The sequence below is a fragment of the Oncorhynchus tshawytscha genome, linkage group LG09 (assembly GCF_018296145.1).
Source record: "Oncorhynchus tshawytscha isolate Ot180627B linkage group LG09, Otsh_v2.0, whole genome shotgun sequence".
In the NCBI taxonomy this organism is placed as follows: domain Eukaryota; kingdom Metazoa; phylum Chordata; class Actinopteri; order Salmoniformes; family Salmonidae; genus Oncorhynchus; species Oncorhynchus tshawytscha.
Window position 1 is genome coordinate 84,201,215 of NC_056437.1, and position 18,503 is coordinate 84,219,717.

The 18,503-nt window shown below is 40.4% G+C and overlaps 1 protein-coding gene across 1 annotated transcript; it reads left to right on the forward strand.

Annotated features, from left to right (window-relative positions):
- Positions 1-3,814: 3,814 nt before the first annotated feature.
- Positions 3,815-18,213, forward strand: grap2a (GRB2 related adaptor protein 2a). Its single transcript, XM_024433624.2, has 9 exons — positions 3,815-4,091; positions 11,517-11,588; positions 13,370-13,505; positions 13,737-13,828; positions 13,953-14,072; positions 15,509-15,698; positions 16,089-16,184; positions 16,416-16,532; positions 16,651-18,213. Exons 3-9 carry the CDS (start codon positions 13,428-13,430, stop codon positions 16,825-16,827), a joined length of 870 nt encoding a protein of 289 aa, XP_024289392.1. The 5' UTR covers positions 3,815-4,091; positions 11,517-11,588; positions 13,370-13,427; the 3' UTR covers positions 16,828-18,213.
- The last annotated feature ends 290 nt before the right edge of the window (positions 18,214-18,503 follow it).

Genomic DNA, 18,503 nt, shown 5'->3' on the forward strand with positions numbered 1-18,503 from the left:
GCAACCTGTTTGAAAAGTGGTGCTGGAGTTACTACCCTGACGTCATTGCTCATTTCGCGCATGGGAGAGTTGTGGGGAGGGATTTGAAAATGCGATGAACTGAGTAAAGGAGCACGAATAGAGCTAGCTATAGGACACATCTTTGTATCTGTGCTGTCTGGGACAGCATGGGCAGCTCAATTGAGGCTATCTCCATTTTAAAGTAGTACATTGTCTTCTTCTTCTTCATTGGCTGATTCCTCCCAACTCATAGGAATTCCTACCCAGTTGACTACTTTAAAATGGTGGAAGCCCTCAATGGCAATGTCCATGTTAAAATGGGTTATATCCATGAGGAGTCATCTATCTTTCTGGATGGGCGCACCCATATGGAAAGTATCAAACACATCAAACATATGTAAACCACATGTTTTACCTGTTCCATATATTCCATTCCAGCCAGTACAATGACCCTGTCCTCCTATAGCTCATCCCACCAGCCTCCTCTGCTGTACATGTACGCATCAACTCAGATGATCTTCTCGGCATTCTTGCTCTATGCTAAGGGCCCCATCTAGTGGCTAAAATAATTTCATGACCAGAAAGTGTCTGACACTGGTGTCACACACACACAATCACCGTGCACACACACACACACACACACACACACACACACACACACACACACACACACACACACACACACACACACACACACACACACACAAAACACTCAATACGCCGCTGGTTGGTCACAAACGGGTGTGAGTGAGTGTGGAACCTGCAGCTGTAGATGAGGTTTGGCTGGTTTGCTGACATAGTTAGGCTGGGGATTCAGGCCAAACAGTGTTGAGTCTATTGCAAAATCCCAATGAAATCTTCCTCCTTGTAAGAACCACTCATGTAAAGTATTCAGTGATGGAAAGAGTACCCAAATGTCATTCTTGAGTAAAAGTAAAGATACAAAAAAAAAACACTTAAGTAGTACATTAAAGTATTTTTACTTAAGTACTTCACACCACTGAAAGTATGTGAGTGTGATGATAGAAGGTTCTTACAAAGAGGCAGCTTTAATAGGAATTCTGCAATAGACTCAACACTGTTTGGCCTGAATTGCGGCCTTAATAGCTTTAAAATAGTAAAAGCAAGCTAAGCATTCATGTAAAGTATGCTGGTATTTTAAATGATTTTTTTGTTCCCTTTTTTGTTCCCTTTTTGTTCCCGTTTCATAAAATGAGTTTGGCATTTCCGTAGAATGCTGTAGATTTTGTTCAAGTAAGAATATGTATTATCAGTACAAACAAACATTTTTTGAAGAAAATATTAAATTTCCCATATAATGGATATATTGCCCATCATAGAAGCTTTGGACGAACCTGCAGGGACCATAGTGTAATTATGTTGTTACTGCAGAGTGATAAAAATGCATTATAAACTGGGTGGTTCGAGCCCTGAATGCCGATTGGCTGACAACCGTGGTATTTCACGGGTATGGCAAAACATTTAGTTTTACTGCTCTAATTACATTGGTAGCCAGTTTATAATAGCATTAAGGCACCTCTGGGATTTGTGGTATATGGCCAATATACCATAGCTAAGGGCTATATCCAGGCACTCTGCATTGCGTCGTGCTTAAGAACTGCCCTTAGCCGTGGTATATTGGCCATATACAACACCCCCTCGGGCCTTATTGCTTAAATATAAACCAAAAGCTCTGTAAATAAATGGGAGAGTATTCCCTTCTCCATAAATATACTGTAGGCCTACATGTTTTGTTCAGCTGGATGTTTTCATCAATTCCATTAATTGGAAGGACATTGATATGCACTAAATCCTTGATTATGTTGTTTATTTTTTATTAACTATTTGTGTTGCTGAGTATTGTTTCACATTTGATTATATTCTTAACATTAGCAAAAGTGAATAGAAATATGTCAGATTACAAAGGAACTTTTATACCCTGCCTGCCTAGCAATAAATTAGGCTGACACACCTCTTTCTCTCTATCACTTCATTATGTTGTGTTGACATTGTAATAGGTGCTGTCGTAAGCACTGTAACATTGCAAATTGTAAATTGTTAACTACAGTTACATGGAAGGCTGTCACTATAGATTTTCACACTTCCAGTGCAATATACCGTAGTCACTATAGAAAGAGGTTGTGCAGTTTATCATAAACTTACAGTTCAAGCCAGATGTTTGAAAGAGAAAGATCATCTATACTACTTAGTCCAAAACTTTCCTCCTGTTGCTACTCTGGTTCTGAGGGTTGAATCGTGCTAAGCTGAGGGCCTGCAGGTGCAGCTATAGACTAAACCCTGGGGGCTTACACATTACTTCCCCATGTCAACTGAAATTCATGTTTACTCTGCTGTCCATTCACATTCCTTCCTCTGCTGCTGTCACAGTTGAACAATATTATGTGGAATTTCATTGCCAACTATGCTGACTTAATCTGGTGATCTTTATTACAACTTTACTACAACTGGTGTGAAAAAATAAAAGAGGAGTTTGAATAGTCATTTCTACTCTGTGAAAAATAACTTGTCATTTACATCTAGAACATCAAGTGGACCAAGCTTTAGAATCAGCAAGAAATCATATTTCACTAGAAAAAAAGAGAGCGAAACCACGCTGTAATCTCTATGGTTTTGACTTCCTGTCACAGACTGCAGCTTTAGTTAGCAACATGTGAAGACTTGCACAAGAGACTGCTAAGTGGAGGACAGAAAGCATGTGTTTTATACCATTCCATTTATTCCGTTCCAGCCATTATTAAGAGCCCATCCTCCTCAATTAAGGTACCACCTGCCACCTTCGGCAGAGCTACACCATCTATCCCTCAGCCTCTTTGCATGGAGTAAACTCCCTGCTTGCTCTCTATAATGATGGTCAGCAGCATGTGTTATGAATGTATAGCCAAAAAAAAACACACCAAACATGCATTTTTCTAAAGAGAAATATGAGGACTGTAAGATAACTTTATATAACCAAATTCCAAAGCCATCTGTTTCCATTAACTGTATTATGCAGGCTGAATTATATAACTTATATTGGTTTGAAAGGCTACATTGATATGTTTTGATATGTGTTGATATAGACAAGAATTAGCCTATACGATCTGTCATAGAAAGACAGTAGGTTACTGAAATAGAGCTCGATGACTTCAGTTTAGTTTGTTTGAGGAGTGTCAGTGTTTTATCGTGGGAAGCCCATTTCCAATGAGATCTTCATGCATGCCATCCGAAAGAATGTGAAACATTTGGACATGTTCAAGATGATGCCAAGGAGCATTAATTTGCCTATCCGAAAGACACATGGAAGATCACAGGAATAAAGTCTATACTGTGTGTGTGTTTGCGTGTGTAAATCATAATGTTTCACCTCATGCAATAAGCCTTTATTACATATTGTCACATTATTCATTTAAATGTATTTTTATTTTATTGAATCTATATTTAACTAGGCAAGTCAGTTAAGAACAAATTCTTATTTACAATGACGGCCTACCCCGGCCAAACCCGGACGACGCTGGGCCAATTGTGCGCCTCCCTATGGGACTTCCCAATCACGGCCGGATGTGATACAGCCTGGATTCGAACCAGGGACTGTAGGGACGCCTCTTGCACTGAGATGCAGTACCTCAGAATGTTTGTGGTAAAGTACAAAAGTTCCTTTTGAAAAGAGGCGGTCTCTAACCAAGTGCATAAGCCTTTATTATTTATTGTCACATTATGAAAATGATCTGTTCTATTCATCAGCGTTTTTGAGGTAAAGTCCAAAAGTTCCTTTTGAAAAGAGGCGGTCACTAACCAAGTGCAAGTAACTGGTTCATCTCCGCGTTGGGACACTCAGCTATTGTGCGTGTTGGGGAGGGAACTCGAAAGTCTCCGCGTTGTTATACTTCAATGAAAGGACGCGGAAGTAAACAGTCTTTAACGGATTTGTTTTATTTAACCTTTATGATTTTACGAATATGACGTTTTCCTTTTGATGCGAATTTGCGAAATTTTGACTGAAATTATGATCTAGTAGGCAAAGCCCTGTCTGGCTGCGTAAATTTCCCGGCCTCTTGTGACTGTCAACGCGTGGCTCTTTACATGAGATAAAGGTAAATATAATTTTGCAATATACAGTTTACCCATTTGAAAAAAGCTAGATTATTCTTACATACGTGATGTAACCATAAATGCAAATGTAATATACCCACTGTTATATGGGTAGCCAAATCATGTCACCAAAATGACCAAACCTCTTATAATGTCATGCTGGCTTGAAGACACTGCTCTAATCTTATGAACAGCTGTTACAGTCATACCCACTCCACTTTTTCTGTAATGTAATTAATTATAATAATTAGTCAGCTTCCTCTCATCTGAATTGTGAATCATTGCTCTTTAGTGGTTAGAGAACTGTCTCTCTCTCAAGAGTGGTATCCCTATAATTTGTTTGAAATCTTTTAGATTCTGAATCTATGGCAACTAACCGGACAATTGAAATAAGTGCCACATAGAGAACTTTAACTACCTGTTTGATACAATCAATAACTGTCCCCAGTAACCAACAGTTGTCCACAGACATTGGTGAAAAGGATATGCAATATAGTTCTGGAACACATAAGTAGGCTATGAGACAACTTGTCACCATATTATGCAATGCTATTATAAATATATAACAACAAGGATATTATGTTTGACCTAACAGTTGAAATATTTTCATTATTGCTAAACTATTTGAAAACTAACTGTACATATAGTCCCCCTGCCCATGCCATGGTGTTGTAGAAGGTACTTTGAAACAGATTTTTGTTTGAACGTTTTTTTCCTCAAATAGCTTCTCCTCTGGGATGTGGTCATTTATGAGTAGTAGGAGATAAGTTCAACAATAGTTGTATTTATGTGATGAGGAAGTATGTTCATAATGTGTTTTATTTTTATATGAAACTCAGTTAAAATAGAAAGCCACTGAAGCGGGCAGGTGCACTATTGAGCAAGCTTTATAAGTTAATGTTTTTTGGGGGGTTGTTTATTTGCTAAAACAAGGTCCTCGATTCAATCATAGTAGGCTAGCCATGTCAGTCTAATTGACATAGTGTGAGCTACTATGGTGTGTCAAAAAGATTACAAATAGTACAGTATCACTGGATATTTCAATGCTTTACATGGTGGTAAATTGTTGTTTACTAAAATATATAGAACTTGTTGAATTTGGATTTCCCATAAATGAGAATGGATGGATATTTATAAATGTATATACAGTATTGTCTAGTGCTGTTCTCCTCAGTGCTGGGTAGTTGGATGTCATAGTTACTCTCAAAAACACATTCTGCACATTCCTCTCTAATCTCTGATTTGTGAAGTGTAGAGAAATGTTTTGTGCCTTCACATAGTTAGGCTTTGCATAATGTAAATCCTTAATTATAAAACTTACCGTTTCTAACATTTCCAACAAAGAAAATGATGCACGCTACTCCGTAATAGATCTTACCACTTCTACAATGTCCGTTATTTAATAAAGATATCTGTTTAAGACATCATAATCCTATTTCTTTGACTAATGGTGGAATGTTTGGCCCCACAAGACTATATAACAACCGACTGGGCTGTTGAAGAGGCACAAAAGTGCTAAGAAAAAAACAGTTGGGAGCAGAAAAAATCCATCTGAAAATGAATGTGGGCAGTGAGAGTTGAAACCACTGCAAATATCCCCTTCACCCAGGTCACCATACCAGGGGAGCTCTAGGGACGCTGGCACGTTGCCAACATGCCCCTGGCCCACCTCACTGGTGACATGTTACTAGAGTAGATCCCCTCTGCTCTGCACTGTCTCTTCCCAGGGGACTCGGCTACTGTTTTGAAACTGTTTTACATGTTTGAGACTTCCATCCTCTAGAGCAGTGGTTCCCAAACGTTTTATAGTCCCGTACACCTTCAAACATTCAACCTCCAGCTGCGTACCCCCTCTAGCACCAGGGTCAGGGCACTCTACAATGTTGTTTTTTGCCATCATTGTAAGCCTGCCACACACACACACACTACACGATACATTTATCTAACATAAGAATGAGTGTGAGTTTTTGTCACAACCCAGCTTGTGGGAAGTGACAAAATGCTCTTATAGGACCAGAGCACAAATAATAATATAATTTATCTCTTTATTTAACCATCTTACATATAAAACCTTATTTGTTAATAAAAAATTGTGAATAACTCACCACAGGTTAATGAGAAGGGTGTTCTTGAAAGGATGCACATAACTCTGCAATGGTGGGTTGTATTGGAGAGAGTTCAGTCTTAAATCCTTTTCCACACACAGTCTGTACCTGTATTTAGTTTTCATGCTAGTGAGGGCTGAGAATCCACTCTCACATAGGTACGTGGTTGCAAAGGGCATCAGTGTCTTAACAGCGTGATTTGCCAAGGCAGGATACTCTGAGCGCAGCCCAATCCAGAAATCTGGCAGTGGCTTCTGCAATTTCGATGAGGCTCTCTTGTTCAGATATCGGTAAGTGGACTGGAGGCTGGGCATGAAAGGGATAACGAATCCAGTTGTTTGTGTCATCCAGTACCTGTGTAATTGCGCATCCAACTCACTCAGGTGCTTTGCTATATCACATTTGACATTGTCTGTAAGCTTGAGTTCATTTGCACTCAAAAAATCATACAATGATGGAAAGACCTGTGTTGTCCTTGTTAATGCAGACAGAGACTCTCGCTGAACACTAGAAGGTTTCATTTTATTTTTGGCAGTGAAACGAGGCTAATCAGGCGATAAAAAATCCTCACCCAAATGTATAGCCCCATTGGAAAATATAAATGGACTGTTTGAAAATGTGAAGAAAAACAAATATTATATATTATTATTATTTAAAAAAAATGTGAATCACATTTTAATTTGGCGTACCCCCGATCGCATTGCGTGTACAAATACCTGTTCTAGAGTACTGAATTCTTACCCTGTGAGGTCCGTAGCCTGCTGGTTTTCTGTTCTACCTGATAATTAATTGCACACACCTGGTGGCCCAGGTCTAAATCTGTCCATAATTAGGGGGGAACAATAAACAAATGCAGTGGAACTGGCTTCAAGGTCCAGAGTTGAGTCTGAGGGCTCTAGAGGGACAACAAGGAGGTTCTGTCTGTCTGTCTGTGTGTGTGTGTGTGTGTGTGTGTGTGTGTGTGTGTGTGTGTGTGTGTGTGTGTGTGTGTGTGTGTGTGTGTGTGTGTGTGTGTGTGTGTGTGTGTGTGTGTTCACGGCTGTCTAATAGCAGAATTGTCCTGACAGCAGAATGATTAAGTGGTTTGTGGGATGTATTTGACCAGTGTTTTTTACAAAGATTTTATCAGTGGTTTATGCTCATTGGGGTAAGGGGTTTTGTGGTGGTCAGTGTAGTGCCTTATCTTACTATATCTCTCTCATCAGTCTTACCTTATGTCGTGACGTTGTATTAGTTAATGTGACGACTGTTGTTCATCGAATTATTAAAAGTTTCTAATTGCGTGATTAACTGAATCAAGCAATTATTAACTCATTAACCTGGGGCACCATGGGGAAACTAGTTTTTATTGAGTTTCTATTTTCCAAATTAACTCAAAGAATATCAGAATATCGATTTTACAACAGCCGCTAATTAACCAGTTACCTCTACCAATCTCGTTCTGAATGTTGTACAGTCCGTGAATCTGCACGGACTCGGGTCTCACCAATGAGTTCGTACCACACCAATCTTAGTTGAATATTTATTTACAAAAAGCTAAAATGACGATAAAAGATACACATAGACAAAACACATTATAGGCTATTGACTAGAACTTAGTATACACTTAGTAACACACTATGGAGCGTGTTACCCAAAATGGGGATTTCAAAGAGAGAGAGGAAAAAGAAAGTGCACGAGAGAAATATACATTTGGGTGAATTTGTCAGATATGCTATTCTAACCCTAGCCTTGACCCAAACTGCTGCTCTTATGGGTCAGAATATAATGATTTAATTATGTGGGGAAGACCTCCGAGGATTTTCTGCGTGGACCGTTCAGGGTTCCGTTCAGGCTGCTCGATGACGCACTTCTCCAGCGCACCTTTCTGGTCGTCCTCACGATGTCAGTGTCCTTTTGGCTTAGGAGTCTGTTCCCTCACCCTTGCTCTGGAAGGGGTCTTCTGAGGACAGACAGCTCTGTAGCTCAGAGTTCACAGCATAGGAATGAAACCTTTTAGATACCAAGATTCGCTGGGATTGGATGCTAAGGGGGTCCGGCTTGAATTCACCTGCTTAGACACAGCTACTCATCCGTAGCTTGGGTAGAAAAAGATTTCTTTGTCTTCAAACTTGTGTTGCGTTCTGGGTTCGTTGACTTTTTAGACCTTGGCTGCAGCTTGGGTCACGTAGTCTTCTGTAAATTCTTTACTCACAGGTTTTATACCCTTGGGTCAGAAGTGGGTGTAATCGCCTTTAGGGCAATTCTCTGGGCATACCAAGTTACGAGCAAAGTCTAGGTTTTTCTCAAATCCAATTTTAGACAACTAACTTAACATTTCATCTTTACCAAAACATTCCCTTTGATTTGGACATTTTCCACATAACGTACAATGTATAAACATCAAACATATACTAGGAAAGCTCTTCATGTTACAATGTTTTCATAATAACGTCATCTATTAACCTTTAATAACAAAACAAAAATGACATACATTTTCATATTCCATCTATCGTCATGACCACCTTTGTGGCTGACGAAAACCATTGTTCCAAAGTCCCTTTAGTTCATGTTTAATGTTCTGAGGCTGGTTCTCCATAGTAACAGGACAAAGGAATTTGTCTGTGGCCTGAGATTTACCAGGGGCGTGAGGGGTCATAAAACCCCCACATCTTCAGACCCCTAGATCTCTCTTCCTCTGTTGGGGTTGAGAGATAATCTGTAGGGTTGTGGTCTCCTGTAACCTGACCTGATCAGGACAGTCATGACACTTACTATATCTCTCTAGTCAGTTTAGTGTCTTACCTTACTATATCTCTCTCATCAGTGTAGTGTCTTACCTTACTATATCTCTCTCGTCAGTGTAGTGTCTTACCTTACTATATCTCTCTTGTCAGTGTAGTGTCTCACCTTACTATATCTCTCTTATCAGTGTAGTGTCTTACCTTACTATATCTCTCTCGTCAGTGTAGTGTCTTACCTTACTATATCTCTCTCGTCAGTGTCGTGTCTTACCTTACTATATCTCTCTCGTCAGTGTCGTGTCTTACCTTACTATATCTCTCTCGTCAGTGTCGTGTCTTACCTTACTATATCTCTCTCGTCAGTGTCGTGTCTTACCTTACTATATCTCTCTTGTCAGTGTAGTGTCTTACCTTACTATATCTCTCTCGTCAGTGTAGTGTCTTAACTTACTATATCTCTCTCGTCAGTGCAGTTGACAGTATTTTGAGATTTGTTGGATGTATGCAGTTTATGTACATGCTTTTTCAGCAAGCTGCTGGGATATATTTTATCTAAAATCAAAAGTAAGAGTTATATTGATAATGTTTATGAGGGCTAATCTGCAATGGAATCAGGAGGTTCACTTCATTAGTTCCAATCATTAGTTAAACATTAGAGCCATTCGGTGAGGCAAGTGATTTAAAACTAAAGTGCCTGTTTGGCTGCATGCATGTTTTACTGTGTTTACGGTACATGGTTTTATGGAGCGAAGGAGTTAGATAACACAGATTGAGTGCGCATCTGTGTACACACATGGTTCAACTGAAGTGGGAATCGTTTACATTAAACAATTTGTTGAATTTATGTCAATGGAATGTGTGGTGATATCCTTTGACCTTCTCCTTGCTCATCCACATCTCCAAGAAAAAAGACTCTTGTTATCATATGTGGGCTACCGAGTGGCACAGCGGTCTGAGGCACTGCATCTCAGTGCAAGAGGTGTCACTATAGTACCTAGTTCGAATCCAGGCTGTATCACATCTGGCAGTGATTGGGAGTCCCATAGGGCGGTGCACAATTGGCCCAGCGTCATCCGGATTTGGCCAGAGTAGGCCGTCATTGTAAATAATAATTTGTTCTTAACTGACTTTCCTAGTTAAATAAAGGTTACATTTAAATAAAACAATTCTATTAAACTGATATGTGAGCTATTACTGTGAATATGTTGTGTTGACTTTAGAGAGAGAGAGGAGAGTTTCCTCCTCTGGTTTAATGAATAGTTCCTGTCTGGCCCTCGTTACATATTCGTCGCCAGACCCACTGGCTCCAGGTCATCTACAAGTCCATGCTAGGTAAAGCTCCGCCTTATCTCAGTTCACTGGTCACGATGGCAACACCCATCCGTAGCACGCGCTCCAGCAGGTGTATCTCACTGATCATCCCTAAAGCCAACACCTCATTTGGCCGCCTTTCGTTCCAGTACTCTGCTGCCTGTGACTGGAACGAATTGCAAAAATCGCTGAAGTTGGAGACTTTTATCTCCCTCACCAACTTCAAACATCAGCTATCTGAGCAGCTAACCGATCGCTGCTGCTGTACATAGTCTATTGGTAAATAGCCCACCCATTTTCACCTACCTCATCCCCATACTGTTTTTATTTATTTACGTTTCTGCTCTTTTGCACACCAATATCTCTACCTGTACATGACCATCTGATCATTTATCACTCCAGTGTTAATCTGCAAAATTGTAATTATTCGCCTACCTCCTCATGCCTTTTGCACACATTGTATATAGACTCCCCCCTTTGTTTTCTACTGTGTTATTGACTTGTTAATTGTTTATTCCATGTGTAACTCTGTGTTGTCTGCTCACACTGCTATGCTTTATCTTGGCCAGGTCGCAGTTGCAAATGAGAACTTGTTCTCAACTAGCCTACCTGGTTAAATAAAGGTGAAATAAAATAAAAAAAGAAAGAAAGAGAAAGAGATACATCTGGGTCTGACAGAAACACACAGAGTTAAAACAACTTTCTACATGTAATTGAATTTAATCTTCAGTTGTCCTCATGTTGTTTATGCGGCCTTCCATCCGGCTTAGTAGAGCTCTGTGAATGATTCTCATTATCATCTATCTACCCTCACTCATATCCGCTCTGAATAAGACAGAGAGGGGGAACAGAAGGGGTCTTTTACTGCAGAGTAGGAGTTTTAATCAGGGTACAGGATTGGAGCCGTGGTGAGCAATAGAAGCTGATACTACAGCGCTGGTATTGGCTCCCTCCGGTGTCTGATGGCTGAATAGGTAGAGAGGTAGGGCTGGGATAGATTTATGAAATTCTATGTAATCTTGTGTGTATCTATGGTTCTGGGGATGGATAATGTATGTGATTTTGGAGCATACACTGCAGACCCCCCTTCAACCACACACACGTGGGAGAGTAGCAAATTGAACATCAAAGATAATTACCATCATGAGATTTCAATCTCTAAAAATTACACTGCTTTTTTTAAACTTAATTGAAAGGGGAAATGGACAGCTCCTGATGTTGTTTGTCCTCCTCTGACTCGCTCTTCTGCCTGTTCCTCCATGCTCATGTCTGTTTATGTATCCCGTAGGTAAACATTAACACATGGTGAATGCTACGAACTACCGAAACAAGAATTGTTCTCTCAGCTTCGTGACAGAAGGTAAGGGGAAGTGTCTGGCTCAGACAACTTTTCTCTGTTTTGCTTCCATTTTTAAATGATTTTCCAGTTTCCCCATTTCTTTATTTCTAATTTTCCATATCTAAACTTCATAGCTAGGAATGGGATATATTTATCTAAAGTTATACTTAGGCTTGTGTTCAGAAGGATACAACTGAATCAAAGGTTTTGAAACTAACTTTTTTTTTTTGCGTTTTATCCCACTGAATGTATTTCCCCATGCAATGGTTGTTACAGCCCCAGGTGCAGTATTCACAGATTACAGAATGTACAGCATAGTCTAGTCTAGGCTGGTAACAATTGTATTTTGCAAACCACCACTGCACCACCTTAGCTGAATTACCCCACCAGAGTTGAGTTACTGGCAATGTCAACCTAAAATACAAGTATACCGTAAGCTGTTTAAACAGTGCAGTTATTTGTAGGCCTATGTTCCTTATAGGAGCTTATAGGAGCTAAGGACTTAAATGTCTAATGCAGCCATTTTCATCTCAATATCAAATCATTTCTGATTAACAATTAAGTACCTTACTGGGATTTTTTTCAATTAAAATGGTCAAAAAGAAACAAAAATAGCTTCTTAGCTAGAAGTAGGCTAGGACTCTCTGGGAGTAGTCTGAGTGAGGAGGAGAAAACTGAAAACTGTAGCTGTTATTGGCAAAGAGGTGGAGGGCTGCCGGTCTGACAGAGATCATTGAGGCGTGGTTATAATTGTTCATGCTGCAGGTGGAAGCTGGCGATCAGACAGCTTTGGGGATGAGAATATGTTTTTGAAAATGCTACAGACATCTGTATTGGTCTTTCATACAGGACTAGTAAAACATTGTTATTTGCATTTTTAAATAATAATTCTTTTTAGGGGGTGCTGCAGCACTCTCAGCACCCATACTTCCTGTGGCTATGATCAGGTGTGTGTGTAGTCTCAATTAAAATAGTAAGCTATAGACTATGCATGGGCGGAGAAGCAAGGGGCAGTTATCTTTCCAATGAAATCAACTTCCTAAATATGATTAGGCTGTAGTTTACATTGCCTAGAATTGCATATTGATCACCTTTTATTTATTTTTAAAAATCTCTGTCTGAAAATGGTCCCACTTCTAAAAGGTACGCTATAAAACGTTTCTCAAGAGAAAGTGAATGTGTCTGCTCTCTCTCCAACTCTGCTCTCTTCAAACTATGTCTAGCCTATTGGCTAATATAGCCCAGTAACACCGATAGCCTAATATAATGGGCCACGTGAGAATCTCTGTTAATTTAACTTATTTCTTAGGGTATTTTTTGCTCATTTTGATATTGCCTATATAGGGCACACAATCGCTAGGACCATGGCTGGCAAGTGAGCTGCGTCACATACTCCTGAAGTAACATTGCGGGACTGCGGTTGGGTTCGGGACACGTTCTTGCAGTAGCGGGTGGGAGTCGGACAGAGAGCAAGCGGGAGGGTGCGGGTGCGGTATCAAAAGCTGCGGGTGCAGCCGGAATGAAGAAATCAGTCCTGCACAAAGTTTGGAACTCTCTTTCATATTGATCTATTAACTAATTTACTGCCAAAACTCCATCCCACCAAAACAGGAGGATATTTCAGGCGGTCTTCACAAACTAAAATGGCATTATCATCATTTTCACAAATACACAGTATTATTCCAACCTCAGTGTCGAAATATATCTAAAACACAGGAAATAACATTTTTGACTGCACTGTATAGTTTGCTTACTTTGAAACGACCAACCCACAACTCTCCCTGACTCATCTCATTCCATAGACCGACTGCAGTCCTTCTGTCTCCCTATTCCAACTCTTTGACCATTCCACCGCTCGCCATGGAAGCCAGAGGAAAGTACGAGTTTAATGCTACGGCTGAGGATGAGCTGAGCTTCCGAAAGGGAGACATCCTGAAAGTGAGTATGACCTGAGAATGGGAGGAGACACATTACAATTCAGAATAGCGTGCCATAGTAAGACTAAAGAATGGCAGTAGTACAACTGAGTGTGGGACTTGGCTTTAAAGACACATTCCACTAATCTAATTCCTAAATTCTACACACAAAGTTCTACTGTTGTATTCTGCTGTAATATTAAACCGAAACAGTGAGCTCTGTTGTTTTTGTATATCTTTGTTCCCTAATCAGATTCTAGGTAGTCAAGATGAGTGGTTTAAGGCAGAGCTGCATGGACAGGAAGGCTTTGTGCCCCAAAACTACACTGAGAGACAAACCCCAAGGTGAAATAAAGTTACTCATTTTCATCCATAAAATGTATTTGAACACACATATACAACATGAGTTTGTATGCTTACAGTAAGTACAGTATAGCCACATCTGTATACTGTATCTCTCTCTGTCCAGCTGGTTCAAGGAGACGGCAAGCCGCAGCTCTGCTGAGGAGCTCCTGATGTCTAGGGAGGTGGGGGGATTCCTGATCCGTGGCAGTCAGAGCTCCCCTGGAGAATTCTCCATCTCTGTCAGGTGGGTGGGTGTAGGCTCAGGCCAGGATATTACAGGGAGCTAGCTCACTGATTACAAAACAGTACCTAGGGGACGGGGACGGGGGGGGTAGAGTTTGCACTGCATGAACTCTGTAAAATGTGGTAACATGTTAACCTGGAAAAGTAATCTGTGAACATTTTCACAATCTCCCTACATTTCTCATGAAATGTCTATGAGCCAGGGGAAGAATTCAGTTTCTGTAGGCTATACTTGATATTACTGGTACAGCTTTTCCTTGCAATATCTAACATAAGCCAGCAGGGGACAATGAAAGTACTGCACCAGAGAAACAGTTGACTTTGGATTTATGGAATAGGACAGGACACAACTAAATTGTTTGAATCATAACTCATCACAACCTATCATTGTTTATTTAAACTTTATTTAACCAGGATAAGCCCATTGAGACCCAGAGTCTCTTTTTCAAGGGAGACCTGGCCAAGAAGGCAGCAACATTCAATACATTACAGAATTAAAACATACAACAATACAACAACATGATCCAGCCTAAAGAAGTCTCCCATCAATATTTTAAATTCATTCAGTGGCACTAACATATCTAGATGAAACATGGATTGTAGACTATTCCATGCGTCTAGTGCACAAAAAGAGAAGGCAGTCTTGCCTAATACTGTGAATGTCCTGGGGACTTTAAGTAGCAACCACCTAGCAGACCGGGTATGGTATCTGCAGGTGGTGAAGGAGACCAGACTACAGAGGTAAAGAGGGAGTTTACCCAAAAGGGCTTTGTAGATGAACACATACAAATGTATCTTTCTGCGCATGTAAAGTGAGGTCCAACCTATCAATGGTGGATGAGTGACTTGGCGTTTGTAATAAAGCGCAAGGATGCATGATAAGTCCAGTCTCTGTAAGACGGAGGAGGCTGCATGCATATACAACAAGTCACCATAATCAATTACAGAGAGAAAAGTGGCCTGAACAAGCTTCTTTCTAGCCATAAGCTGATCAATCCTGTGTATTTGTTTCTTAGCGCTCTGAAGGAGGCCCAGTCAACAGGAGCACTTGTATGTCTAGCTTGAACCCAAGAGATATTTCTCTTTCTAATTAATTCTGCCAATTTATCTGAAACCCAGGGATTGTCCCTTCCAATGATTCTGAATTTCTTCACAGGGGCATGCTTATCACAAATCGACACAAATGTCATATAGAAATAGTCCCATGGAGTGTCAACCAGGGTTGGGGTCAATTCCATTTCAATTCCAATTAATTCAGACACTAAACCACATTTAAATTCCAAATCTTCCTCATTGAAAATAATTGGAATTGGAATGTCAGTGTACTTCCTGAATTGACTGGAATTGACCCTAAACCTGCATTGTACTGTATGTGACTAAGAGGCCAGATGTTGTGTTGTGACATGCTTCACTGATATATAAAACCTTTCCCCTCAGACATGAGTTTGACGTGCAGCATTTCAAAGTGATGAAGGACAGCAAAGGCCACTACTTCCTGTGGTCAGAGAAATTCACTTCCCTCAACAAGCTGGTGGACTTCTACAAGAACACCTCCATCTCCAAGCAACGGGACATCTACCTTAGAGACGGTAGCCGGGATGACCAGAGCCCATCCGCACCCCAACCGGTATTTCAGCCGTATATTATCTCAGTTCAATCAACTCTTTAGTGAAGCCTTCCTTCCCTTTCTTGACTTCCCACTCTTCTGTATCTTCTGTACTCTCAAGCACACATACAGGAACTGAAATTAGTGAGCTATTGCACCAGAATGGTCCATTAACCAATGGTATTGGTCTATTAACCAATGTACTGCATGGTGATGTCACCATGGAAAATCAAACTTCTACACAGAAGGTCCTGTGTAGATTGTACTTTCAACCAGCAACTCTCAGGAAATAACACTGATCAAACGTTTTTGTTAGTTTCATCAGCTGTTGTACAATAAGATACAAAAACTACATTTTGACTGCACTGGGCCTTTATTAACCCTTTCCTGTCCACATCCTTCTGTTGTCAGTTGAAGAGGGGGAGTCTACCTGAGGAGAGGAGCTATGGGGCCCCTACTGCAGCCACGTCACACCGCAGGGCCTCAGACCTTCCTCACAGTCAGCAGGTAAACACCACTCACCCCAAAGTACAAACCTACGCTACCTACAATGCAGTCTTTTGAATCATGTCGGTTTTTCAGAAGCTGCTATGTACCATGGTCATGTAAAACCATGTCATTGCTTTTATTTGATTTCATTGGGTTTGTAATGTTTTACTGTGATTCTGAGACATACTGTAGGTTGGTTTAAAGGTTAGAGTCTGACCTGAGTTCAACCTCTCTCCTCTCTTCCCCCAGAGTAAGAGACCTGGGATGGAGGTGAGGGCTCACACCATAGGCACCCCTGGTAGAAACACCCCCCTAACCTCTCTCCCAGCCCCCCAAAGGACATCTGAAACCATGCCTCATCCACAGGTACAGTAAGCCTACTGTAGTCAGTAAATGGGGGCTCATCCTTGATTTCCTCTGAAATGACTGGTTCTTATGGCCAACTATTACCTAACACAGGTGTGTGTGTGTGTGTGTGTACCAGAGGGCAGTCATACAGGTGAAAGCAGTGTACGACTTCACAGCGGAGGAAGGGGACGAGCTTGGCTTCCGTGCAGGTGATGTCATTGACATTTTGGATCACTCTGATCCATCGTGGTGGAAAGGAAGATTGCGGGGTAAAAGTGGTCTGTTCCCTGCCAACTATACCACACCGTTATGAGGAAAGCTTAGAGAGAGAGAAGTCACTCTTTGGGCTTCTCCAATCATATGGACAGTGATGATAAGAATCGGGCAACTCACAGAAACTTCAGCAGCCCAAACTGTAGGACTAAAAAGAAATTGGTTCACATATGATTTCTGATAACATATGCTCACACATGTATTTTTATTTTAAAGCTGGTGCTCAGCATGAAACAAATGACATACCTAAATGACATTGATTTATAAGCAGAGGCGGACTTACCATTAGGCAGAAGATTCAATTGCCTCAGGCCTCACATCATCAAGGTGCCTTGTGAGCTGGGCATAATAATAAAATACTAGCAATCTTCTTTTTTTCCCCAATAATGTCTCTGCATGAGACCTCACAACTGGTTTATAATAATGGACTATTCACCTTGACAGAGTTCCTGTGCATTGTTTCACGCGATATGATTGCAAATTTGACTTTCATTGTAATGAAGCTGTATCAATGAGATGCTTTCACAGCGGGGCAGAGAAATGTGCAATTAACGCAACCAGTGAAAATAAAAGGAAAGAAAGAAGATTTAACAGAAAAATGTTGTAAGTTAATCTATTTCTTTAGTCAAAAGACAAGTGCTGCTTGTAATACTGGCATTGTCATCGAGGCAGAAGACATGTATGTGTAGACAATGTATCTGATGCAATCTGGCCAAACAGAGTATGGCATGTCATTCGCTTTTTGGCCAGACAGAATCAGATGCATTGGAACCATATAGAAAGACAGGGGCGTTGTTTGGCTCACTAGGATAATCGGATCATCCCCAGTGAGATAGTTTGTCACTTGCAATTTGAAGGAAATTGTTTGGATGCTACTTTAAGAAGTGATTGATTAACAATCAGATGGAAACATCATGACCTGTTGTGTTCATTTTAATCACAGCCCCCGCCCCCACAGGAGGCCTTTTGCCTTTTGGTAGGCCGTTATTGTAAATAAGAATTTGTCAACTGACTTGCCTAGTTAAATAAAGGTTACAGGTTAAACAAAAATGGCACACTAAAAGGTAATTTCTTTTTACAGTTAAATGATGTCTTTACTATAAAACCCATAACAAAATGTTGCCCACCCAAATCACTAAGTCCGCCCCTGTTTATAAGGGAACTTCCACAACCCAATTACAGTGTCATATCCATTGGAGGTTGAAAACTGGGAGCTATGCTGCCACACATTTACTGTATGGTACTACACTTTTTGTATTGCTACCTTTTTGTATTGCTACCTTTTTGTATTGTTTGTAGTGCTTGCTTTTAATTGTAAGGTCGCCATAGCAAAATATGTCTTGTTAGTGAACTACCAAATTTACAATGTCAGTTTGGGTATGCTTGTCATCTGTCTAAATTAAAACAATGATGTATATAAACCCTGGCTTGCTGATGCTATGTATTGGCCAATGAGATGCTTTGAAACCACCGGTCGGCCATATTGTCACTCCTCAAAAGCAGTCTTCCATAGGAATTCTTCAGTATTTAATTTAAATGTTTTTAGGACAAAATTACATGTATTTAAGTATTTCTTGTTATAGTTGGGACAGTATTTTCAAAAAATTACTCTATTGATCTGACACTGAGAACTACAGTATATTCCTGACCTGCAGTGTTGGGTAATAGTGAACTACATGTAATTCAACTAGTAATTTAACTACATTTTGCAGTAGC